Raw genomic sequence first — 27496 nt, 5'->3', positions numbered from 1 at the left:
AAGATGGCCGCCATGGCTCAAAATAGAACATAGGTAAAAAATGCAGTTTTGGCTTAAGACCTCAAAAACCAAAGCTTTTAGGGCAAATCTGACATGGGTGAAATTGTTTATTAGGTGAAGATCTATCAGCCCTGAAATTTTCAGATGAATCCGACAATCCGTTAGTATACCTGAATTGGTAATTTTAGGGATATTTTGCTGTTTTTGATATTATCTTGGTTACTTTTATAGATAGAGATAAACTGTAAACAGCAATAAATAAATTTTGTATATTTACTGTCTTCTGATTGGTTAAAGTTATTAGTTTTATTTTCAATGTTATCAATTTTGATGGCGACACGCCCACTCTGACATTGTATTCATACGCCAACATGTATGTACGTTCAATGTAAAGAGTCAATAATTAGTTTTATGGTTCAATAAATTCAAAATAAATAATAGCCATTCATTAAATAATGTACAGCAAAGTTAGACCTAAAATTAAGCCAACATGAACAAAATGGCCAATTGAACCCACAAAGACAAATGAAGGAGTCATTGTCCTTTATAGTCAATTTTTAACAATTTTCATAAAATTTGTAAATTTTTACTAAGTTTCCACTGAAACTACTGTGCCAAGTTAATTACATTATAAATAAAGATAACTGTAAGCAGCAAGAATGTTCATTGGGTTGAATTGTTTATCAGGTCAAAATCTATCTGCCCTGAAATTTCGGATGAATCGGACAACCTGTTGTTGGGTTGCTGCCCCTAAATTGGTAATTTTAAGGAAATTTTACTGTTTTGGGTTATTATCTTGAATATTATTATAGATAGAGATAAACTTTAAACAGCAATAATGTACAGCAAAGTAAGATTTACAAATAAGTCAACATGACTGAAATGGTCAATTGACCCCCTAAGGAGTTATTGTCCTTTATAGTCAATTTTTAACAATTTTCATAAAATTTGTAAATTTTTACAAACATTTTTTACTGAAACTACTGGGCCAAGTTCATTATAGATAGAGATAATTGTAAGCAGCAAGAATGTTCAGTAAAGTAAGATGTACAAACACATCACCATCACCAAAACACAATTATGTCATGAATCCAACTGCTTCCTTTGTTTAATATTCACATAGACCAAGGAGAGCGACACAGGCTCTTTAGAGCCTCTTGTTTAGTGTGTGGAAAGGGATGGGTACAATGTAGTTTTATAAAACAAATTGTTGGTTTCCCTTGAAAAAAAAGCTAAGACTAGGCGTTGTTTTAATTACATGGACAGTTGTACAAAGCATCTTTATTAATGTCTAGGATACTTTCATAGCAACGGCCCTCGGTACTATATCCTTTTTACTATCGATAGTTTATATATCAAGATGCTGCAATTTATATTATTAATACAATTTGGCTGATTTATTAAACCGCATCCGTATTTTCTTCAAGATCATTTTAATGACCAAGAGATGAAGACGGAGATATTAAAAGAAACAAACCCAGCTAAAATTAAAAGACAAGGGAGAATAGTGAAGATAGACGGAACTGAATGGGAGCGCGTTTCCTATGATATCATGAAGAGAGTATAAAAAAGAAGATGTAATATGATAGGTATTTTGGCAAAGGTAAATAATTTCAAAAATATCTTGTTATTTCTGAAGAAATAGAAAAATCAATATACAAAATAAATTGACACAATATGGTTTATTTGAATAATTAAAGGCGGCTTACAATTATTAACATGTTATTCTTGTTTTTAATTGTTCATATCTAAATTCGGACAATGATGACATGTATTTTATTTTATATGTATCTTCGTATATATGTAAAAACTGAAAGTAACAACGGAAATAAATTTGTCATTGGAAATCTCAAATACGACCAAACATAAAAAAGATAACAATGTCGTCACAATTAACAAGGTTCAATGACTTAGAAATTTAAATAAACCTAACTGTGCTGTGGTTTATGATGAACATGTGTTTTATAACTGCAATGTGTTTACAAAAGAATGTTCAAAATGAAGAAGTATTTATTATCTGGGATATGCAATTAAGGATGGGGTACAATGTTCACTGTTATGGAAGAAAGAATGGTGCCTATTGTCAACAACTGTTTTCAAGAATTTCCTCTGCCATTCTTGATTGGAATAAAGTGAATGATGCTCTACAAGTTTTAAAAAGATTTTATAAGATTTGAAGGAGGACGAGTTACTTTTAGAAAATGTTTTAATTTGAGCGATGACAGTATAAACGCAGATGTGTTTTCTTGTCCGAAATGTAAAATCTTTACAGATATTCATACATTAATATTTCCTTTTGTTTAAGGTATGGTTGTCTGTACTTTCAACTCCCCATGTCAGTATCTATTGGAATCGCATATTATTTTGAAATTTCTTGGTATATACTCCAAAGTATAGTTCAAAGAACGTTAATTTTGTTGAACGAGTAATACTGCTTTCTCAAAAGCTGCTCAGACAGGGCTATAGTTGTGAAAGTCTGTCATTTTGGTCTCTTGTGGACAGTTGTCTCAATGGCAATCATACCACATCATCATTTGTTTTATACTATGAATCAATCAAAGTAAGGTCATCACTCAAGAAATTTTACGGTCGCCATCATGAGCTGATTGGCCATGATGACAAAAAGAAATACCAGTACTGTCAACTTCAAGGAACTCGCCTCAAAATGCCACTCCATCTTCGTCGCAGACTTACCAATTGCAATACACACCGGCAAGTAGCCAATATACCACTATGACCACACCGACAAGAAACCATTATACCACTATGACCACACCGGCAAGTAACCAATATACCACTATGACCACACCAGCAAGTAACCAATATACCACTATGACCACACCAGCAAGTAACCAATATACCACTATGACAACACCAGCAAGTAACCAATATACCACTATGACCACACCAGCAAGTAACCAATATACCACTATGACCACACCAGCAAGTAACCAATATACCACTATGACCACACCAGCAAGTAACCAATATACCACTATGACCACACCAGCAAGTAACCAATATACCACTATGACCACACCAGCAAGTAACCAATATACCACTATGACCACACCAGCAAGTAACCAATATACCACTATGACCACACCAGCAAGTAACCAATATACCACTATGACCACACCAGCAAGTAACCAATATACCACTATGACCACACCAGCAAGTAACCAATATACCACTATGACCACATATACAATTATTAATACATATTAGAAAGTTGTCAGTCAAATGACCGATTTAAGGTAACATCAATTACAATTATCAAAAATATTTTCAAATTTACAGTAAAATGTCGGAAAGTTATCAATATACCGACACCGGTTCGCTGTTGTATTATTAACAATTCTCCTATAAATATGGTCAATTGAAGGTAACATCTGAATGAATTCTAAAAAGTGGGAAAATTTACTAAAAAAGTCTTATATCCTATCATGAAGGTTTGTTTTTTTCAAATTGACTTCAAATACATTTGTTAATACATGTAAAAAGATATTTCGGTCAAATGACCGATTTAAGGTAACATCAAATACAGTTGTCAATACATATTAGAAAGTTGTCTTGGTCAAATGACCGATTTAAGGTTACATCAAATACATTTATCCAGAAAAAAGTCAAATTTACAGTAAAATAACGAAAATTTATCAAAAATACCAATAACAGGTTTGCTGTTGTATTATTTACAATTATTCTATCAATGTGGTCAATTTGAGGTAACATCTGAAAGAATTTTCTGAAAAGTGGTAAAATTTCCCAAAAAACAATTATAATTATATAAAGAAGGTTTGGTTTGTTCAAATTGACTTTAAATACATTTGTCAATATGATGACCGATTTAAGGTAACATCAAATACAATTATCAATACATATTAAAAAGTTGTCTTGGTGAAATGACCGATTTAAGGTTAAATCAAATACAATTACAAATAAATATTAGAAGTCTAAAAAGTGGTAAAATTTACATATTAAAGAAATGCACTTCGAAATAACTGTGTAGAGACCCAACAAGCTTTTAAATTTAGAAAAATATAATTTTATGACAAGACCGCTTTTCCTGTTTAGGTAGTAAATGTTTTGTTTTCTCTCATGAAGATTCTGTAGGATCAACTATATTATAGGAGGGTATGCAAAAGATTTAAAGAATAGAGAATAATGCATGAAATGTTCACAATACATTTGTAAATATAAAAAAAATAGACAAACATGTAACAATGAAGAAAAACGGGTTGTTAAATTATAAGAAGTACAGAAAAATGGAAAAAAAATAAATAGAGATACATGGTATAAAGAATTAGATAGGAATGAAATGAAGGACCCTCAATCGAGACCATCGGTAAGAAAGGTAGTTTTGTGAAATGATTCATATTTAAAAATAATTTATACAGTCTAGATCCCGCTAACTTGTTTAACCCCACAACATTATGTATGTATGTGTCTGTCCCAAGTCAGGAGCCTGTAATTCAGTGGTTGTCATTTGTTTATGTGTTACATATTTGTTTTTCATTCATTTTTTTTAAACAAATAAGGCCGTTTGTTTTCTTGTTTGAATTGTTGTACATCATATATATTGTCATATCTGGGCCTTTCATTGCTGACTATATATGTGGTATGGGCTTTGCTCATTGTTGAAGGCCGTACGGTGATCTATAGCTGTTTATGTCTGTGCCATTTTGGTCTCTTTTGGATACATTGAAGTTGTCTCATTGGCAATCATACCACATCTTTTTTATATAGATGGGTTTTGTTCTAACATGTCTAAATTTTAACTGTGCATGCTTAACCAAAAATGTTATAACTGGAATCCTAGCAAAATCAACTGCATTCACATTCGAATACTCCAGGTTTACAACAAGAAAATTCTGTTTGCATATACATGTAATTATATAAACCCCCTACTTTCATGAATCATGACCTTTTCTCCCAGAAACCTAAAGGGTCTGAACCCTATGCAGATGACATATTTCTCTGGTCCACAAATTTTCAAATCTATTACATGATAAAAGTACCATGAGCTATGCCTTAGTTACATTCATAATTAATTTTCAGCCTGAAAAAGGGGGGGGGGGGTCATTGTTTTGTTGTTCGACACGGATATTGTTTTGAAATTTATTTACGCTTAAAGGTTATTTTTCAGTGGTCGTGAATCGCTCTTTGAACTTGTATATTCAATTCATTAGTACTTACTTGTCAGTATAAATTTCCCCCTTTTCGTGATTTGTTTACATCATCTTTCGCATGTTTGTCGGACCTTTTCTAGTGTAAGACAAGGGTGAAACTGCTTCATAAGCTACCAAAATGAAGATCGTTATCTATAATTTCGATCTGCATTACAGTATTCATGAAAAGCAGTCCACGTGTTCGATAAATGTGAGTTATTCTCTTTTCATTTTTCTCCTTCGTCAAAAACATGCTTCATATTTATTTTTAGAACGGAAGTACTATTTCAACAATGACAATTGTAAGAATAAATTTTATTGAGTTTTAAAATTGCATTTAAAAGTTATTCAACTCTTTCTCAATGCATTTGAATAAAAAAGATTATTAAAATGATCATATTTTACTGTTATGGAAAATTACGACATGTACATCACTTACGATATCAATGCGCAACTTTATGCGAAAACGGCGCGAAAATTTAAACCCCCGAACTACCTTAAGATCCACGATCCACTTGTATATATATTTTAAAACTATGTCATTTGTTAAAGTTTATACGTTTGAATATACCTGAAAATTACATCGTTTTTAAAAAACCCAAACGTGTTTTGTATGAAATATACTTTCGTCTACGGTTAACACGGGTACAATACCTATCTGCTCCAATGAATATAGGTCGGGTAAATATAACTTCTGTTTAAAGCTTGAAGAACAAGATTATAATTGCACACGTTGTGTGGACAAGTAAATTATAATACCGGTATTTACTACTCTTAAAACAGAGTGGCCCGTGAATAAAAGATTACATGGAAAATTCTTGTATTTAACTGATGCTTTAAATACGGCAACTCTAACTTATTATCTTTTCTTCTTTAAAATAAGCACAAAAAGGATAGTTATCACAATTTTCTTGTCATTTCAAATTATGTACCAAAGCAACTGACAACTTGACTTTTTCAAAGCAAATGTGATAAACAATGGAATTACTGTATCGATATATAGGAAAGATTGATCCTTGGATACTATCATTAATTTTGATTTTGTCCTCCTACACATTATGTACTATGAATTCAGATACCTTTAACTTTACATATAATAAAGCATAGATTAAAAGGTAGAATAATACGGTTTCAGATGTCTCAACTGTATGTAGAAGTAATATAAATAAATCAATTATATTTTGTCAAGATGTAAAGGGTCCTTTAATGTGTTGGTTTTAAGTTACAAGAACAACATGAAATTCTACATTATTAAATAAGTGGTGAAATGAACCGTTAAAATCGCTGCAATATTTAAAGACATGCACTAGATCAGTTTCGATAGTTTTCAAACTAAATAATAAACAAGCACAACTGATTGATATCTTATGATTTTGTACGATCTTGGAGAACTAAAACATATTATCCCTTGCGACATATACATAAATTAGATCGGGGTTTAAATAACATGATGACTTCACATAACAAACATATTTAAACAAATTGAGGTAAAATCGAAAATATAAAACTCTGAATGATCTGACTATGGTATTTTAGGTATTATGTTGTTTTTGTACTAAAAGTGTTTATTGTTTTCCGAGGTTGAACAATCGTTAACTTTAAGAAAAGAAATAGTTGAAGGTTAAATACATATTCAACAATTTTAACAGCCTACTTGGTTCGACTTGATACAGGCATTGTTTTATGTAGAAATAATACATATGTGAATGCAAACACGCAATTACAAGGTCAACTTGTGTAAAAGTCTTGAAGTCTACCAAGAATTCGAAAGTTATTTGTAATTTTCTGTACATTTTACAAAAAATGACCGAGTCATGTAGTATTTTAGCAGGCATGTGTCACACACCTTAACATTACATACAAATTGTAAAATACATACCGTATCTACGTCATTTGCAACCCTTTCAAATTATGATGTTTCTCATATGCTGCTGACATATCTGTAAAACAAGTTTTAAAGAAAGTAAAGTATATTTCTACGAAATAAAGTCACGTGGTTTGAAATTATTTTTGTACAATAATAACAGTAAATAGATGAAATCTTGTAATATGAAACTAACATAAACACAAATATTAAATAAGTGCACCTGACTGATCACTTAACTTTTAAACCCGCATATTTGTTTGCACCACCTGTTCTAAGTCAGGAATACAATGTTCAGTAGTTGTCATTTGTTGATGTTGTTCATAAGTGTATTTCGTTTATCCTTTTCATAATTAGATTAAACCGCTTGTTTTCCCGTATGAATAGTTTACACAAAAGTCATATAATTTTTGGGGCCCTTGCTAGCTACTTTTTCCGTATCGCCAAAGACTCCGAGTTGAAGACCGTACTTTGACTTATATAGGTTTACTTTTACATGAAGAAGTTGTCTCATTGGTACTCAAACTACATCGTATTATATTTTTATTTTAAAAATTTTCTTTTAAATCATAGGTTTGCCTGTATCGTTTTAACTTGATTTTTTCCTTGTTACCTTTCGTCTTTTTCTCACTTAACCCGTTCTAATTACTCCAATGTAATCATGTAACATTGGCTTATAGAGAGATTTGTATTTACATGAGCAACACGATGGAGGAACATATTATAAACTATGTCATTTTTATTTTGATAAATCTATCATTTTTTAAACAATATTTTAAAGTTAAAGTATTTGAATATACCTGAAAATCACATCTTTAAAAAAAACAAAATGTGTTTTGTATGAACTAAACGTTCATCTACAGTAACACGGTACAATACCGATCTTCAACAATGAATATAGATCAGGTAAATATAACCTCTCTTTGGGGCTAGAATAACAAGATTGTAATAGCACACCTGGTGGGGACAAGTAAATAATAATACCAGTCTTTACTATCCTTAAAACAGAGTGGCCCCTGAATGTGTTGAAACATCATTAAAGATTAAAAGGACAAGTTTTGTATTTAAATGATGCTTTTAATACGGCAATTCTAACTACTTATTATAAGTACATAAGCAACTGACGTCTTTAATTTTTCAACGCATATGTGATAAACAGTGGAGATACTGTATCGGTAAATAGAATAAGTTGGTCCTTGAATAATATTATAAATTTTGGTTTTGTCCTCCTACATGTTATATACTATGAATTCAGATACCTGTAAATTTACATATAATATAGCATAGATTAAAAGGTATAATAATACGATTTCAGATGTCTATCATATGAATAAATCGGTTAGATTTTGTAAAGATTTAACACCTTTAAAGGGTCTTTTATTGTGTTGATTTTAAGTTACAACAACAAAATAAAATTTAAAACTATATATCATTTTGAAAGAAAGTAAGGCTTACATGTTTCACCTTGCATACAATAAGCATGCAAAAATCTTGGTGTTTCACGTAGCATAGTTGGTATTTTTAACTCCGCATTTAAATATCTATCTAAAAAAACTGTAATGTTATAAGTATTTGTATTCACTTCCTATTAAGTTTTTATAAGTCAGCGTTAAAAGTAATCAAAAATGTTATCACATCTACATCTAAAGCGAGGTATCAGATATAAATATACACAGTGTATTACTATGACACGCACGTATAATTCATTAACGGTAGAACCAAAAATCAAAAGATATGGAACGCCATGACTGTCTTCTGATGTTGATTGTTTAATATGTTCGGTGCTTCATGCATTATGTTCAGTAGTATTTATATTATGTTCAGTAGTTTTCATACTATGTTCAGTAGATATCCTATTATGTTTAGTAGTTTTTACATTATATTCGGTGCTTTGGTTATTATGTTCAGTAGTTACATTAGTATATGCAGTAGTATTTAAATTATGTTCGGTACTTCTGACGTTATATTCAGTACATTTTTCATTATGTTCAGTATTTTCGACATTATGTTCAGTAGATTCAATATTATTTGCAGTACATTATGTAATACCTTCAGTAGTTCCGGTTTATTTATATTCAGTAGATTATTCATTATGTTCAGTAGAGGCATCGGTATTATATTCGGTTAGTTCAACTTTATGCTCAGTGGTTGTATCATTATGATGATGTAGTAAAAGTCGGGAAGTCAATCACGGAAATTGTCAGAAAAAACGAACGCGGATATTTTTGTCGGACGTTTTCTTCCTGGACACCGACATGCAACAAAATGTCGTCTGCTAAATTAAGAGTGTCGTTATATAAAGTAGATTTAGGTACTTTATACCAAAAATTCTTGGATGAAAAAATTGAAGATGATAGCTTCAACTTTCTCACGGATGAAGATCTGAAAAGACTTGGGGTCGAGACAATAGGTGACCGCATACGCCTGAGAGAAAGCATGCGGCATTTGGATGTGCCAGAGTCAAACTTACAGCGTGACCAAGGTACCTTTATCAATTGAAAAGACTCGTATAGCACTTGTCATTTTAAGGGAATTAGTGTTCTCCAATATTATAAGTTATATGGTTCGCTACTCACTCCCTACGGATCCACAGAGGGTTAGTAAAATCCATAGGGGGTGAGGCCGAACTTTTAAAGTCCGAATCCCCTATGGGTTTTATTCACCCTCTATGGTCCGTAGGGGGTCAGTAGATAACCGTATAAAGAATTTATCGTTCGCTGTACTTCTGCTGCGTTTTGATGAAAAATAATCAATTAATTCTTTATTTTCAAAACAAACAAAACCAATTTTGGTTATGGCAAATACATAAACAAAATAAACATAATGAAAACTAGACAATATTATAATAGATATGATAAAACAGTTATTGGTCTCCTTTCCTCAATTCTAATGACTCTTTAATAAAAGAAACAACTGCTTTTACATCATTTGGTGTTGATGGATTTAGTATAATCACGAGTTTATCAGAATATTAAGTGTATTAAAATTTACATATTTTTGTATATGAGCCAGTCCATGAGAAAAGGTATAAAAACGAAAAATTTCCGAATTTTAAAGAGTGTGCATAATTAGGAGATAACTGTATTGTATTTTTAGCTCCGACGGCATCAATTGGGGATTTGATGGTCGCAAATTAAGTTTACTGGCGACGCGTTAGCGGAGACAGTAAACGGGTATTTGCGACCATCAAATCCCAAATTGATGCCGTCGGAGCTTAAAATACAATATTGTTATCTCCATTCTAATGAAACTGATAGAAAACAACGTTAAAACATGTATTTAAAATCTGTCATATGCCGTCTGCGCTTGCGCGTACGTCCCATAGCATCTATTGTCAATTGATGCCATGCAAGAAAGTGACGTTATTCAATCAAAATGAACGTTACAAACGTTGTTGCATTAGAATTATTGGTAGTAGACTTGTGATTTATAAAACACATTTACTTTTCCTCATATGCATTAGCTGTGAGCTTCACGCACCTGAAAGTGTTGAGACCCCCCCCTTTTTAATGAATTATTTCATATATTTCTATCATTTTCAAAGTACAGTTTAAATGGCTTGATTTGCCGATTTGATAATCACTGTGTATCATCGCCACCGGAAATTGGGTACTAACGAAGCGGAGAGAAATAGAAAAAAAAAGTAAACAAGTTAAGAATTCATTCAATTTAAAGCATTTCCACTCATTGGATGAGGGTGCCGCTTAAGAAATGATTCTGATATACAATTTTTTAAATTATTAGGCCGATAAGTACAAAATTGATACAAGATTTTGTGTAATACTCCAAAACTTGCCACTTAGTACCGGAAAATTTAGAGGTCGATCGTCCTCTGTCGCCCCATTCTCAAGATATTGAACTGTTTTTCATTATTTTTCCAGACACGTTTTTAAATTATTATAGTGTGGCATCATATTTACTGAATTTTTTTGTCAAAAAGATGTATTTTAAAGAATATAAACCATGAAAAATAAAGTCTAGTGTACGGCAACTTGCTCGTGTTGACAAATTTACTGTATGGCAACTTGTTTTCAACTGTATGGTAACTTGTTTTCAACTGTATGGCAACTTGTTTTCAACTGTATGGCAACTTGCTAATTTTAGAATAGTTGTTTACCGTCCTTTCAAAGAAAATAAAGTATTAAGTTCAAATATCTAAGGTGGGGTGGGGGAGACCCTTTTATGTTAAACTGTTTTTGTCTTTTTCAAGGTTTTAAACTGTTATTTGACTGATAAATTTAAAAACCCTTAACTGTTTTCGACCCACTGTCTGTAATCTGTTTTGTTAAAATTTGCAATGTTGTTAACTGTTTATTTGAAATTGAGATTCAAGTTATCTGTTACTTAATACTTAAAGTGTTCACTGTTTTTGACATTATTTTCTCTGATAACTGATCTTAACTGTAATTTACAAGAATCACATGAAAATTTGCTGTCCATCCCTTTTTTACGTTGCTTCTGCAAAGTAAAAAATCTTTGAGTATAGTAAATCCTTGATAAAATTGAAAATGGAAATGAGGAAAATGTCAAAGAAACAGAAGCCCGACCAAATAGAAGAAACAACCCAACGCAACGAGAAAATTATGCACTAGGGTGGGGTGTCAATTCACAGATAGAAACAAAACTTAGAATTGACACTCATAATTTTTAAACACCCTCTTTCCCTTTCTTCCTAATAAATAAGGCTTACTATTTGAGTTTTGCATGTGTATATTTATGGAAAGAGAATCGTCCATAGATTTGATTTCCAATAGTAATAATGGTGAAATATAATCTTTTTTTTTAACCATGGCAACATGCAAAATAGGTGTTGAACATGTCACAAAGATCTCAAAAATTTGGTGCAAAGGAAAATTTCAATCAATAAGAGTGATACCTTTCCTGAAACCATAGACATATATCTATCAAGAGGTAAAAAAAATCATATGCATTTCTGCTGTTTTTTCATAAAATTGAAAAGTTCAAGCGTCAAATCTTTGTTGAAAAACAATACAAAACTTCTAAATCTATGGCGGTACGGATAGGAAAAATGGCTTATAAAACATGCTAAAAACAATCTAAGTGTTCATATAAACCAACTAGGAAGGCTATATTGTTATTCAACTATCTAAAAATCAATTCAATTGTACAAAAACTTTCATATTAGAAAATTCACCATGGCTATAATGCGAAACTAAACTTGTAACTGTGTATTGATATACCTGAAGCTGTTTCCTAAGTGAGCAATCATTTAACTACAAAAAGGGGGCAAAAGTTCAATGTTTGTTTCTTGAAACATATAAATGAACCAAAATTTAAAAAATGAGATAAATACAATATAAAAAAGAAGATGTGGTATGATTGCCAATGAGACAACTATCCACAAAAGACCAAAATGACACAGACATTAACAATTATAGGTCGCCGTACGGCCTTCAACAATGAGCAAAGCCCATACCGCATAGTCAGCTATAATAGGCCCCGATAAGACAATGTAAAACAATTCAAACGAGAAAGGTACGGCCGTATTTATGTAAAAAAGACTATACACAAATGTAGCAAAGGTTACGGACTCAAGTTGGGTCATGCAGGTGCAACAAATGCGGCAGTGTTAAACATGTTTAGGGATATCTCTTGTCCCTCTTTGTACGTCTAACCAATGTAGTTATATCTGCCTTCTATTTGTAATGTATCCAAAAACGTTAAAAGGAAAGGTCACTTCTTATCCAGCTAAAACTCGAGTCAGTCCTATGATGAAAATAATTCAGATGTATATGGAATGTTTGATAAGTTATATTGACCCAGAGTACCTGGACGGAATTGTGAAAAATAAATTACCTTTTCAACTTGCAATTCGTAAAATAACTGAACAGTGTGGCCTGGTAGAAGAAGCCGAAAATGAGGACTTGGTTCTCAAATTGATGTCAAATTTGCTAGTCTAAGACTTCAGAAATGTAAAGATGGACCAAGGCTTTTTTTTTTATATCAGATCAGAGTTCTTAATTGGGACTTGGAGATGAAAGAGCGCTTCAATTTGTGACCCCTTACATGTTTTTTTTTCTGATTTATACACTGGTTTTGATGATTTAAAATAAAAATCAGTAAACCTTCGTAATTCCTTTTAATAAAATCATGTAAGCAATGAGTCGTATGAATACCCTGACTGAGATGTAACCATAGTTTATAAGAGCCCCCACCATAAAAAAAAATAATGTTCGCGCCCTATAGTATTCACTCATTCTTTCTGTTTGTTACACTTCCTACGTCATGACGATAACCTAAGTTTGCTACGACTGATGACATAAAACATTTACTAACCAATATACATAACCAGAAGAAGCCTCCCTTTTGCTGTTTGAAGCATTTTCGATTATTCATGACATAGTCCTTTTTCTTGGAGTCAATCACTCCGTCTGCTTTTCCGTCCGTTCAACTGTCTGTCCATGTGTCAATAAAAAAAATATGGTACTTGCGTGTGTCTTCTGAAAATTAGTCAGCTTTATAAAAGATTCCTTATGGAGCTTGACTTTGTACAGTGGTTTTCAAACTTTTGAATACATTGAAGATATGGACTTCCCCTTTTCATTGCTTTTGGGTTCGTTTGGAAAAAAGGATAAATTAAAGTTGCTGTTAACTCTTATCAGCATTTAAAATTTGTTGTTAACTGTTTTTGACAAAATCGAGGTGTTGTTAACATGTTAACGGACCCCCTCCTCCTTTCTAATTATGCATTAGATAAAATGCATTAGATAGAAACACCATTTGCTTGACAGCATTTTTAGATTTATACAAATTATATATTTTCAAAAAGAAACTGACAAGAAAATTAATACGAAATGGAATTCACGATTTGTTTCTCCTTACTTTCGATGACAACAAAGTATTTTCTTAATTTTGTCTGTCCGAATTCACGATCCTGTGGTTCGGTGGTTGTCGTTGCTTCATCTCTATCTTATTTGTTGTTTTCATTAATTGTTTTGTTACACTGTATATGAGTTAGGCCGTTAGTTTTCTTGTTGAGTCTTCCACATTTTTCTGTCGGTGCCTTTTATAGCCGACTATAAGGTACGAGTTTTCGTTGTTGAAGGCCGTACGATAGCACATAATTGCTTGCATACACTTTATTTTATCCTGATGGATAGTTATCTTATTTGCTATCATACCACATCTCCACTGTTTTTTCTAAAAAAAAAGCTAGCACCAACAAAAGATGAATGGACGGTTTATTTTATTGAACTTACACAATTTCAACCTAACAACAAATAAGACAACAGTCGTTAGTAGTATAACGATATATAAATGTATTTAGGATAATATGGTTGAAAAAAAAACTTTTTGTACAAAATCGAAAAGCGGTACGCAACGAGGCCTTCTGAACTGAATTAACCGCATATATTTAATAATAGTTGATTAGTAAGACATTTTGTATATTTGTAAGCCTGTAAAGCTTTGATATCAACAAAATATCGTCACTTAATATTATCTAAACAGCAATTAATTTCCTCTTAAAATTATAATATAAGATTGCAAGACGCCGTACAGACAAAAGTTGTTATTTTACAATTCGCCTTACAACGTCCTGCAATTCGTCGTACAACAAACAAACAATGTTTTTGTCCATATTCTTTAAAAAACATGTTTTTGACAACAAATTTCAGTAAATATGATGCCACACTATAATAATCTAAAAACGTGTCTGGAAAAATAATGAAAAACAGCTCAATATCTTGAGAATGGGGCGACAGAGGTTGATCGACCTCGAAATTTTCCGGTACTAAGTGGCAAGTTTTGGAGTATTACTCAAAATCTTGTATTAATTTTGTACTTATCGGCCTAATAATTTAAAGAACTATATACCAGAAAATCATTTATTAAGCGGCACCCTCATCACATGAGTGGAAATGCTTTAAATTTTCAACTTGTTTACTTTTTTTTTCTATTTCTCTCTGCTTCGTTAGTACCCAATTTCCGGTGGCGATGATACACATTCGGGGATAAGGCTCTCGCTTACGATGGTGATATCAATGCAATCAAACCGGGCAACGGTTCGAATCCCGTGCTGTGACGGTTGATTTATTTAATATTTCATTTGGGTCTATATTTTATTTTTCATTTACATGTTGTACTGTTAAATCAATCATCCTTAATCAGAACGATAGTTGTATGTTTGAGTGTATGCGAGTGGGCGAGAAAGGGTTTTTATTTTTACTTTAAGTGATTACATGCTTGTTATGAGCCCTATGATTAGGAAATAAAATATCTTTATCTTTATCTTATCTTACAAATCTGAGTATTCAGTCAATTGTGTGTTCACCCTCCCCCTTTTCTCCTTTGATATAAAGAGTTTCAATGAATAACAAAAAAAAGAGACAATTACGCAAGAGACTTCTAATTGTTTTACCGGCTAAAGGTGATGGGTGGTTTGCGGCTCATCATCTCTTACCCATGAAAACTTAAAATTAAGGAATAACAGTAGTAAAACTGCATTTGCGACCGTCAAATCTACAATTGACGGTGGCAACTCTTCAACTACAGTACTGTTATTCTGATTCTAATGCATTACAAAAAGAAATAATACGATAAAACTTGAAAAAGGTCTATATTTGACAAATAAAAAAAAATCCGCGAAACTTCATAAATGATCTTTTTTCCACATCGTCTCCACGCTATTTTCATCCAGAAAATTCAATCTTTATATGTTAATTTTTTACACTTACGGCGGGATTTGGTGATTAATTACAACTGTCAAAGATCGAGATATATCATTATAGTTATATTAATCATGTTTATATTAAAGATTATCATTTCTATAAAAAAAAATTGTTACCGAAATTATAAGAATACGGCACGATGTTACTGACAAAACAATATGGCGTATAGATAAATAGCGCAGGTAAGGTCTAGTTCTAACGGCTGTAGATGTAGATATTATTACACTGAGTGGTGTTACGGTTTCCAGTCCCATTAGTATACAATAGTCCCAGATATTATAAACTATGTGTTTTGAATAGTAACACACATCTGTAGAACACAGTGTGAATGTTCCAGAAGCGTTACAAGGCTTGGAACGATCAACGGCGTACAATTTAGCATAAGAGCACTAGGACATGTTCCAGATTCAAACAATATAGGCGTTAAAGGAGTTCACACTATCCGTTCAAGAATAACACACATAGCATTCGAAACATGCTTACATGATTTTAAAAATTGGGACACCAATGTTAATATTTAGAACACTGTTACGCGTTCCAGAAGTGTTTTAAAGGAACGTTCAAAAAGTGTTTAGATTCTTAACACTTTTATATACAAAGTATAGGCGTGAAAAAAACTGAAAGTGTTCACCTTTAAGTATCTGTTTAAAATAGGGAGAAATAATAGCAAATTGATACCTAAAAAAGCTGTATAAAAGAACGTTTTCTTGTACCCGAGTAAATTTTCAGTGGTGGATCCAGAAAGTGGGGGCCCAATGACTGGCCTAAGAGGGGGCCCGCTCCAGTTACGCCTCAGTGATTCCCTATATATCAACCAATTTTTTTCCCAAAAAGAGGGAAGGGGTGGGGGGCTCTGATTTTTTGTCATAGTTACATAATCCCAGAACAAAATGAAGCTGTAAATGTAACAGTAATATAAATACTTGTTGTAGAACACCAAGAAAGGAGTTTATCGACCATAGTAAATGAAAGATCTTTTTAATATATTTAAAAAAAAAAAAAAGCATGATAAGAACTTCATTTTGACAAGTTATAAAAAAAATCTGTCAATTCTAATTAAGACGCCCTAGCTACCTAGATAAGAATCCAGTTACAAGCACTAGAAATTGCATCGATCAGTAAAATTACGAAAAAAGGCAAGAAAATATTGTCCGTATAATATAATAGTGAAAGACGTCGACTTTTATATTTTATGGATCGTTATTCAATTGATAGAATGTCTGGTGACTGATTCATTGGATTTATTAAAATATCTCAAAGTGAGAAATTGTAACTGGAAGAAACATTCTTGCAAAGTTTTAGGAAGATCATTAGCTTACGTCATAAAAACTAACCAGTCAAACATATTATCCCTTTCCTCCGTGGATTTTATTTTACATACTTCATTCGCATAGAATTTTTTCAATAATAAACAAAATCAACAGGTTTAAAATATTAATGCATTGCAGAAAAGAATATTTCATCAATGAAAATCCAGATTGATAATCTGATGAATATTCTTTTTATATCAAATACAAATTTTATAAGTCTGATAAAGTTTTTTCGTAGGCAAGACGTTTCAACTAAGGCACTACACAGACGTCTAAAGGCTTCATTAGGGAGGAAATATTTATCAGAAAAATGAACAAGCAGATTAATCATTCGCCAGTGGAAACACTTAAAGTATTGCAAAACTAATGATGTAGTTGATCCTTTAGAAATTCTTAGAAAATATCAACAGGAAATGGTCAAAGGGAGAGCCCTGGAAATAGAAGATGTTACCCAGTGTGCTGAAGGGGACACAAATTTCATACTGATAGACAGATTTAGCCTTCTTAACACTGCTATGGATGAAATTGGGTCACTCTCAGATTTGAAAGTGACACTAGAAGTGCAGTTTTATAATGAAGTAAGCTTTACTTTATATTTCTCAGTAGGAAAAATACTAGAGGGACAGTCTATCGTGTAACTCTACTTCCGGTGTAAACAAACTTTTATTTCAAGACTTGAGGGAGACCAGACGTCTGCATCCAAAGAACTTTATTGCGGCATATGTTAGCATTAACAGTCTCAGATACAAATTTGATGAGGTAAAAGAACTACTCACAAATAATATATAAAAAAGAACATGTGGTATGATTGCCAATGAGACAACTATCCACAAAAGAATTAAATGACACAGACATTAACAGATATAGGTCACCGTACGGCCTTCAACAATGAGCAAAGCCCATACCGCATAGTCAGTTATAAAGGGCCCCGATAAGACAATGTAAAACAATTCAAAGGAGAAAACTAACGGCCTTATTTATGTAAAAAAATGTCCCATGTCAACAGATTTAAGCAGATGTTGTTTTATCACTATTAGCATTTGAAAATATGTTTTCTACTTATAATGCAGCTCACACCACCATATAATATATTATCAATTTATATATATATAACTCTTGTCGACCTGGTCATATACATACAATAATGTGTTCTTTTTTAAGGTTATAATTTCATTTGAGGAGAATTTGCCAAATGGTTATGAAAAATAACGCATTGTAGTGATGTAGCAGTGGCCCGTAAATGGTTAATACAAATTTGTAAGGGCAAATCCAATTCATACTGTGTAAAAAAAGTTTATTGATTGGTTCTTTGGGCCAGAAGAGTTTATTTATTGATCGGCATCCAAGGCGGTTGCCACAATGCCAGTCATGAAAGCCATTAGATGTAATTAGTAATCTGCAAGATTATAATTGCAACTTCTTTAAACAACTGAACCAATTGATAATGTAATCAATCTCCAAGCCAAGACCATACTATTTTCCCTTCTTTTTTGCAAAAGAGGAGGTATTGAACTCAGCTCTCTGTTCGTTGATCTTAAATTAGTTTCCAGAGCATGACTTGAGAATGCCTTTATTGATTTCACAAAACTTACACAGTTAACAGCTTCATGCATAAGAAAGATACCTTTGATTTCGGGCAAGCTGTATGTCAAAGGTCAAGGTTGGGATCCTTTATGACATTATCATTGTTACATGTATACAAAACTGCATCTGTATGCTTTAACAGTTAACAGTTAATTATCGTTTTATATTTCATTTGTTGAATATTAATAGTCTGTATTTGGATAACTCCTCCATGTATTTAAATTTCTTGTTGACAAAGTCAAAGAAGTTGATATAGCTAACAGAATGGGTAAACGAGGGAAGGTGAAGTCCTTCCTACCAGCAACCTCAACAGATAATAGGGATCATAGAATAAACACTGGTTTCACAGCTAACAGGTTCTCTGCTCCCTATAGTATACCAGAGAATCGGTTCAGATTTAAATCGCAGAATAATAGCTTCAGACCATCTTTCTCTCATGCTAATTATCATTTTTTAGGGAAAAGACCGGTCATGAGGAACAACTTCAAGAAGAAAGACAGGCACTAAATCCTGTTGACATAGAATGTGAATCTTTTGAACATATAAGTTCACAAACTGATTTAAAGTTACATGTATTTGCATTTATGAACACGCCTGACAATTTTATTGCGGGAAAAATACGTAATTTTTTAGGGTGCTGGAAATTGCTTACACAAGATAATTGGATTCTTAGTTTGGTTAAAGGTTACAAAATTGAATTTGATAATGTACCGCAACAAACCAAATTACCTGGAACCATTAAATTTAATGAATCAGAACAGTCTTTAATTAATGGAGAAATTGAAAAATTTGTACTAAAAAATGTTGTTCAAAAAGTCGATATCCAGGACATTAACAAACAAGAATTTATTTCGAACATATTTATTAGACCGAAGAAAGATGGGTCTCATAGGTTAATATTAAACTTGAGACAATTAAACGAACAAGTTGAATATCACCATTTTAAAATGGAAACAGTTAAAGCTGTATTTCCATTAGTTAAACCAAATGTCTGGTTTGCATCTGTAGATTTAAAGGATGCATATTTTTCTGTAAATGTTGTACATTGTGATAGGCAATTTTTAAGATTTTATTAAAATGGGACAAAATATCAATTTACTTGTCTCCCAAACGGATTAGGAAGTGCACCGAGAATATTTACTAAGCTTTTATAACCAATATTTTATACACTTCGAAAAAATGGATATTTAAATGTGGCATACATTGATGATAGTCTTCTTATTAGTGACACTTATCAGCATTGTTGGGATAACATTAAAGACACATGTAATCTCCTCGACCAATGTAGGTTTACTATTCACCCTATTAAATCAGTACTACATCCATGTCAAGAAGTAAATTAACGTCTGAAAAGGCAAAGACTATTGTAGTCATGTGCAAAGTGTTTGTTAAAAAATGGCAAACAACAATTAGAGAGTTTTCTCAGCTAGTTGGAAAATTGGTAGCTTCTGAACCAGCAGTTCAGTATGCAAACTTCTATGTCAAACCTCTTGAACAAAAGAAGACAAAGCATTAAAGATTAATAGAGGAAATTACGATGCGATAATGTATTTGGATTGTGACATATATAAACATTTAATTTGGTGGATAAATAATATTGAAAAGTCTAGCAAACTTATTCTTACAATAGAACCTTGTATGATCCTTCAATCTGATAGCTCAAAAACAGGATGGGGAGGACTGATTGATTAAACATCCGAAATTAGCTATGGCCAAAACAGGGGGGCATTGGTCTTACCATGAACAAGATAAACATATAAATGTGTTAGAGCTTCTTGCAGCCTTTTTAACTCTTAAAAGTTTCTGTGCTACAAAAAACAAATTTTATATAAAAATATATTTGGATAATACAGTAGCGGTTCAGTATATTAACAATATAGGAGGAAGGAAGGACGAGTTGAATGAGTTAACTAGAGAAATTTGGAATTATTGTGTTATTAGAAGCATTTGGTTAAGTGCATGTCATTTCCCGGGAAAATCTAACATAGAGGCAGACAAACTTTGAAGACATTTAAGTGATGATATGGAGTGGAAGTTAAATGAAAACATTTTCATGAAAATTCAAAAACTATTTGGTCCAATTAATATAGATCTCTTTGCGTCACGACTTAATTGTCAATTGAACAAGTATGTTTCTTATATTCCAGATCCAGATGCAAGTGAATTGTTGCATTTTCTTTTTCTTGGAATATGTATAATGGCTATGCTTTTCCTCCTTTCAGTATAATTGGAAGAGTCCTCCAGAAAATGGAAGAAGACAAGGCAACATTGATATTGATAGCACCAATATTCACGACTCAACCATGGTTTGCAAAAATTCTTCATCTGATAGCCGGACAATCTTACATACTACAAAAGAAAAATCTGTTGATTCGTCCATCAGATCCTTCAAGGCAGCATCCGTTAAAGAAAATGCAGTTCGCAGTATTTCCTTTATCAGGACAAGACTTAACAGTTTTGGCTTACCTACCGACACTACAAACATTTTATATGACTCATGGAGAAATTTCACAAAAAAAGCAATATGGGAGTTATCTCAACAAATGGGTGCAATTTTGTGTTAAAAGACAAATTAATTCATTTAAAGCATCTAATTCTATAGTTTTACAATTTCTGACAGAACTGTTTCAAAAAGGTCTTGGATATAGTGCTATTAATACAGCTCGATCAGCTTTATCATCAGTGTTGGATTGTGGGAAAGTCAATCTTATTGGTAATGATCCTTTAATTTGTCGTTTTACGAAAGGTGTATATAATAAAAGACCAACTTTACCAAAATATGAAGTAACATGGGACGTTGATGTGATTTTGAAGTTTTTATGTACTCCATCACCTGTAAATATGTAAAAAAAATCTTACGTTAAAATTAACAATGATACTAAGTTTATTAACAGCTCAGAGAACACAAACTTTACATTTGATGGATATCAATGATTGTACTGTAAATAACGATGAACTAATTATAAAAGTGACAAAATTAATCAAAACTTCTAAACCAGGTAGCCACTTGTCAGGCATACATTTGCCAGCATATATCAAAGACAAATCTATATGTGTTGTGGATACATTTAATGAATACATTAAAAGAACTCAATCATTAAGAGGACAATATACTAAGTTATTTATTATGACTATGAAACCACATAAACCTGTGTAAAAAAACACGATTAGCAGATGGATTAAATTAACAATGAAACTTGCAGGATTAGATATTAACTTGTTTAAGCCGCATAGTGTTAGATCAGCTGCAACTTCATCTGCTAAAAAAGCAGGGATTTCGATAGACGTTATAATAAAATCAGCTGGTTGGAAAAAAGAATGAACTTTTAGAAAGTTTTATGACAAACCTATAGTAAACAATAACAAAAATAAGGGTTTGAGTAAAACACTTCTTGATAACTATCTTTGTCATGATCATTAGATTTATCTATTACTTCACTATGTGATTGCATGTTGTAAATTTGTTTCTTTTATTATTAGATAAATAGTTAACATATATGATTTCTGTCACATTTAGAATCTTCAAACACAATTTTGTTGTGTGGTATATATTCATGGACACGTAATCTTTGTTGGTGTATCGAGCTTTCGTGATTGATTGGTTCTGTTGCCAATTCATGTGTTGCTCTAAAATCTCATGGGATACTTCAGCAGCATTGATTTTGTTAAATTGGAAAATTAAATGAGTGTTGGAACAATACGAAATTTGATTATAATTTTACAAAATCAATTATGCTGCTGAGGTATCACCCAGAGTACTTATCTTAACTTATACTTGTTAGAGGAAACATGCCACCAACGGACCCCTGACAGAATTCGTGTGCAGAGAGAGTTGTACACTCCTGACATGAGTCGTCAGATTTACACGTTCATCTTCTATGGCATTTGTCAAAGGAACAACATATTGTGTTTATTGTTAATTTTTTCTAGATGTAAATTTGGACGTTTATCGGCTAATAATCATGAACAAAATTTCTATTCTAATCAGACAATTACGGTATTAGGGTGAGGCGTACGAAAATGATTCAATGTTTTTTTCCTCATGAAGTATGTTCATTTCATTTTCATTATTGGTAAGTTTAATAGCAAAGTAAATATATGTTGTTTGAAAAACAAAATATAAAATATTTTATTAATGCAATTACAATGATTATAATTAAAAATGAAAATAACGAGAATATAAACAGCAAGTTATGTCATGTGTCAATGTATTATAAGTGATAATAATTTAATTTTGGATGTAATGCGTCTTCTGATTTGCTGACGTTGTTTAGTTTATCGGCTCATAGACATACTTTAGTCATGTGACCGTGACGTCATTAACGTATTTTCATGGTTTACTCCGCTGTAAAGGGAATTTAGAATTAAATTATAAGAAATAACTAATATTTTATCTGTCTATTTCCAAATAACTTAAACACATGTGGTGCACACTTTAAAAAAAAAAGCCCGCTTCGCGCGTTATTCAGTGGGCACCACAGTTTGTACGTTATTTCTGCATAGACAGAAAAAATATTACAGTCATTCCTTAAAAAAGTAATGTCAAATTGTACTGATCATCTTAAAGTTCATGTGTACTGCTTCATATTAATTTAATATTATCTGAAAAATCAACATCATCATTAATGATTGATGTTTGTTAAACAACTCGTGTGAAATACTTCAAAAATACGGCCTACTGTCTTCTAATCATCATTTTGGCTGACTTGTAAGAGTATTCCAAACCCCGCCAAGTGTACCAATTTATTCCACTACCAAACGTTGATTGATCTCCCGCCAAATATCCACCATTCAGACAGCTATGAAGACAGGTCTTATGCCACCAAGCCCCATGGAAAGACACAGCAGTTACCATACATCGAAGGGGGAGTGTTGTTCTGATCAAAAGTTGTAAACTTCATACCATTTGAATAAGAAAGACTGTCTCCTAAAAAATACGAAAAAATAACAAATTTTAGTACGGGACACGAAGGAAAACTAAAATCGGGAATTTCCTTATTGAATAACAAAATCAAAATTTAAAACGAATGTAAAACTGCCTTCTCGTCTTGGTACAGGCATGTATGATATATGTTTTCAATTAAATTGATATACATGGGATATATTGGTATGTGATTGATCGTTGGTTGCTTGTAACATTTGTTTACTTTCCTGCTGTCTATAGAAAAAAAGTAAAATCACAAAAATACTGAACTCGGGGAAAATCAAATCGGAAAGTCGCTAATCACATGGCAAAATCAAATGACAAAATACATCAAAAACGAATGGACAACAACTGGCATATTCTTCCTGACTAGATACAGGCATTTTTAAATGTAGAAAATGTGGGTTGAACCTGGTTTTATAGCGCTTAACCTCTCACTTGTATGACAGATATAGAAAGGAACTTTTCCATAATCATGCATGTATAAAAATTCCATGATTGCTAGAAACATTCTAACTCTCAGTATAAATACATTTGGGAATAAAATGGTTTCTTTAATGAAATGAAATCCATATATATATATATATATATCCAACTCGTCTAAACACCAACCCAACAATGTTAGATCTGTAAATTTGCTTTCGCAAATTTTTGGTTCTTCCCTCGCCGGGATTCGAATCAATGCTACTGTGATATCGTGACACCAAATCGCCTGCACTGCTGCCGTCCCGCTAGACCACACGACCACCTAATCTCTACAATAATAAAGCTTTCAGTGGCCGTGTGTTACCTTTCCTCGTCAGTTTTAATCTAGCGTCGTACTACAGTACATGATATATAAGGCATGGAGATGTTATTGTTACAGATCAGCTCAATTATCTATAGTAAAGGAGCCTACAAATTAATGTAAGATACAGTCACAGAAAATAATTATATTTATAAGTACGTCTGAGTCAGTGACAACTCTACAACAGATTCATCCATCGGATCGCCATCAATGATGGTGATACATGGCTGTGTACATTATGTATATATACATATTTATATACATGTATCATTATTGTAACCATTTTTAGCAGGTTTATTTGAAAGATAAAATAACTACGAAATTTGGCAACAGCAGGAGGAGGATTGACGACAATTTGCCAGAAGTACAGGCAAGAAAAAGAAAAAAAGACCGATCAAACGTCCTCCAGTACTACAATTCCGATGAAAGGTTCTCTGATGTGGGGTTTGGCTAAATATCTGCCAGAAAGACCCCAAACATAGGACGACCATTCCATGCATATGCACAAGGAATGTATGATTACTGAATCAAAGAAACTAAATTTTAACTTTGAATCATTGCAGCATAGGTTAAATGCCACCTTTGCTGACAGAAGGAAAGAAAGAGCTTCCATCATGGAAATTATAGAACAATATCCGGCACTTACTCTGCATAACCAGGTAATATTTTGGGTATTTATTTTAAGGTAGCATATATAAAATTTATTTTTACTTCCTATCACTAACCTTTAAAATGCTGAAACTTTCTTATGAATGCATAAAACATAATAAAAGAGGTATTATATAGATAGATAAAAGGATAATCTTTTATATGAATGCAATATTTATATTATGTAATTAGTGGCAAAATCTCGGTCAGTTCACTTGAATGAATTTAACTCTTATCATCTCTTTAACTATTCAGAAAATTTTAACGAAATCTTAAACAACACATCATGGGCTTTAAATGGGTGTCTCAAATTGTCCCTATGGGTGTCTCAAATTGTCCCTATGGATGTCTCAAATTGTCCCTATGGGTGTCTCAAATTGTCCCTATGGGATTCCATTCTCTCATAATTCTGTAATTTGTGTAAACATCCTAACCACATAAAATATGATAATGTTTAATAAGGTGTAAAATTTGTTTTATACATTTTGTCAGTGTACATTTCTTATTCTATACTTTGGACTTTAATAAATAAAATGTTTTGTTTTTTTTAAAAATGGAAAATAATATTAGTTTTTTTTTTTTTTTCTAAGATCCAAGATTTTATAAATAATCAAATTCATAGACATCCAAATAACATTTGATTTAAATAATCCAATTGGATATTTGTATTTATCAGACTTTAATTTAAAATGAGGTAGAATTACGTAAAAAGCCTTGCTTGTAAATTTATTAATATTCATTATCATTTAAGCATGTAAATTTAACACAAGTGTTGCAGTTCTTTTCAGGATTTGCATTTTGTTTTATTACTGCTATTTCATTTTGTTTTTGGAATTAGTACTACATGTATACAGTTCTTGTATATTTGTAGCCTTTTCGAGAAGTGAATTTATATATACTACAACCTGGCTCATTACTCTATACTTTTAGCATGTTTAAACGTCTTCAGAAACATGGGCAAATTCACAAAATTACAAATAGGCGAGACATATCTCTGTTAACAGTTCATATACAATTAGAAGAGTACAGCAAATGCAAGAGAGAGGCGAAAGACATCAAAGGGACATCAAAACTCATAAGTTAAAAAAATAAACTTACAATGCCATGGCAAAAAATGAAAACAAAAAAAGACAAACAACAGTATACAAAATATAACATAGACATGCAACTTAAAAATGAGCAACTTGAAACAGAAATACACTGTTTGTCAAAATGATAATGTCTGTGTACAATGTTTTCATGATGTATAAAACACGTAAAATCCCTGAAGGTAAAAACATTTAAAATAATCATGCAAAAAATAGTAGGTAACAAAGTTATTTTTAAAATAGTTTAAATGTTTGGGTAACTTTCAGGACACACAACAACAATGATAGAAGGAGAAGGAGACCGTAAAAGTAGCTGCAGCTCTGGGAACGAGGCAGACATCTTTGGAGAATAGCTTATTAAGGACAAAGTAGAGGCTATGGCCTATAAAAAACCCACACCTGGGACTTTCAGCAAATACCAAACTGAGGACAGATTAATAAAAACAGAGAGAATGAAGAAGACTAGACTGATAAAAGAGCTCACCAGAATTGGTGGAAAGTTACAAACACATGATAAAGAACCTGTGGAGTGTCTTTTTATTATTAAGAATAAAGCTACAAACAGGTTTAAATGTGTGAGCTTTGGAGGTGTGTGTGACAATTTTGAGAATGGCTTGCCATTAACCAAACAATTTTCAAAGTGCCGAAAATATACTTTTCCGGAACAGGGTTACTTTACAAACACAGATGAAGTACACAAAGAAATTGAACAGCTGACATCAAATAAGTATTCATTTGGGTTTATTGCCACACAAAATCAACCAACAACATCTAGCAGTAGCAACATGACTCTCTGTGAGTTGCAGAAGAAAAGAATCAATGCCATGGACATAAATGATTCGGAAACTGTAAACATTAAAGTCATAAGAAACGAGTGAGCGGTGAAAAGGTCCGTGTATATCTGCGTCCATTCGTTTTTCGTTTTGAAATATCAAAAATAAAAAACAAAAAACAAAAGCGTTTTCATTTTTCGTTTTTGATTTCTTTAAAAAGGATATTGGCTAGACTTAAAGCACATAATTTGAAAATCTGACCAGAGAAATGTCAATTATTTGAAGAACAGTAAAGGAACTTTGCACATCTCATCTCTGGACGTGATCTAGATGACGAAACGATCAAAGCTATTTAGCACATTCTATTTAAGATCTAGACCAATATTTTCCTGTATTTCAGAATTCAATGGAGAAAGACACCCTATCTATCTTAAGATGATTTTTCAGATTGTCAGGTTACTAAAGAAGTTCTGTAACTCAGTTTGAAATTGTTTATACTGTGGAAAACAGTGTATTAATGGCACATGGGGAAAATGCGACAATTGTGGAGAACAAAATGATTTTGTTTCGCAATGTAAAACAAAATTAAACTTCGAGGTATAAGATCAGATTATACTATATGTAGTATAACCGGTGTTTCTCAAATACGCGCTAAATATA

The 27496-nt window shown here is 32.2% G+C and overlaps 1 protein-coding gene across 1 annotated transcript; it reads left to right on the top strand.

Moving 5' to 3' along the window:
- The first annotated feature begins 2733 nt into the window (after positions 1 to 2733).
- LOC139494212 (uncharacterized protein DDB_G0290587-like) lies at positions 2734 to 3228 on the top strand. Its single transcript, XM_071282385.1, has one exon. The coding sequence runs from the start codon at positions 2734 to 2736 to the stop codon at positions 3226 to 3228; it is 495 nt and encodes a 164-aa protein (XP_071138486.1).
- The last annotated feature ends 24268 nt before the right edge of the window (positions 3229 to 27496 follow it).

Source organism: Mytilus edulis, chromosome 11 (genome assembly GCF_963676685.1).
Source record: "Mytilus edulis chromosome 11, xbMytEdul2.2, whole genome shotgun sequence".
Taxonomy (NCBI): Eukaryota; Metazoa; Mollusca; class Bivalvia; order Mytilida; family Mytilidae; genus Mytilus; species Mytilus edulis.
Note: the sequence above shows the minus strand (reverse complement) of the source record. Positions and strands in the feature narration are given on the sequence as shown.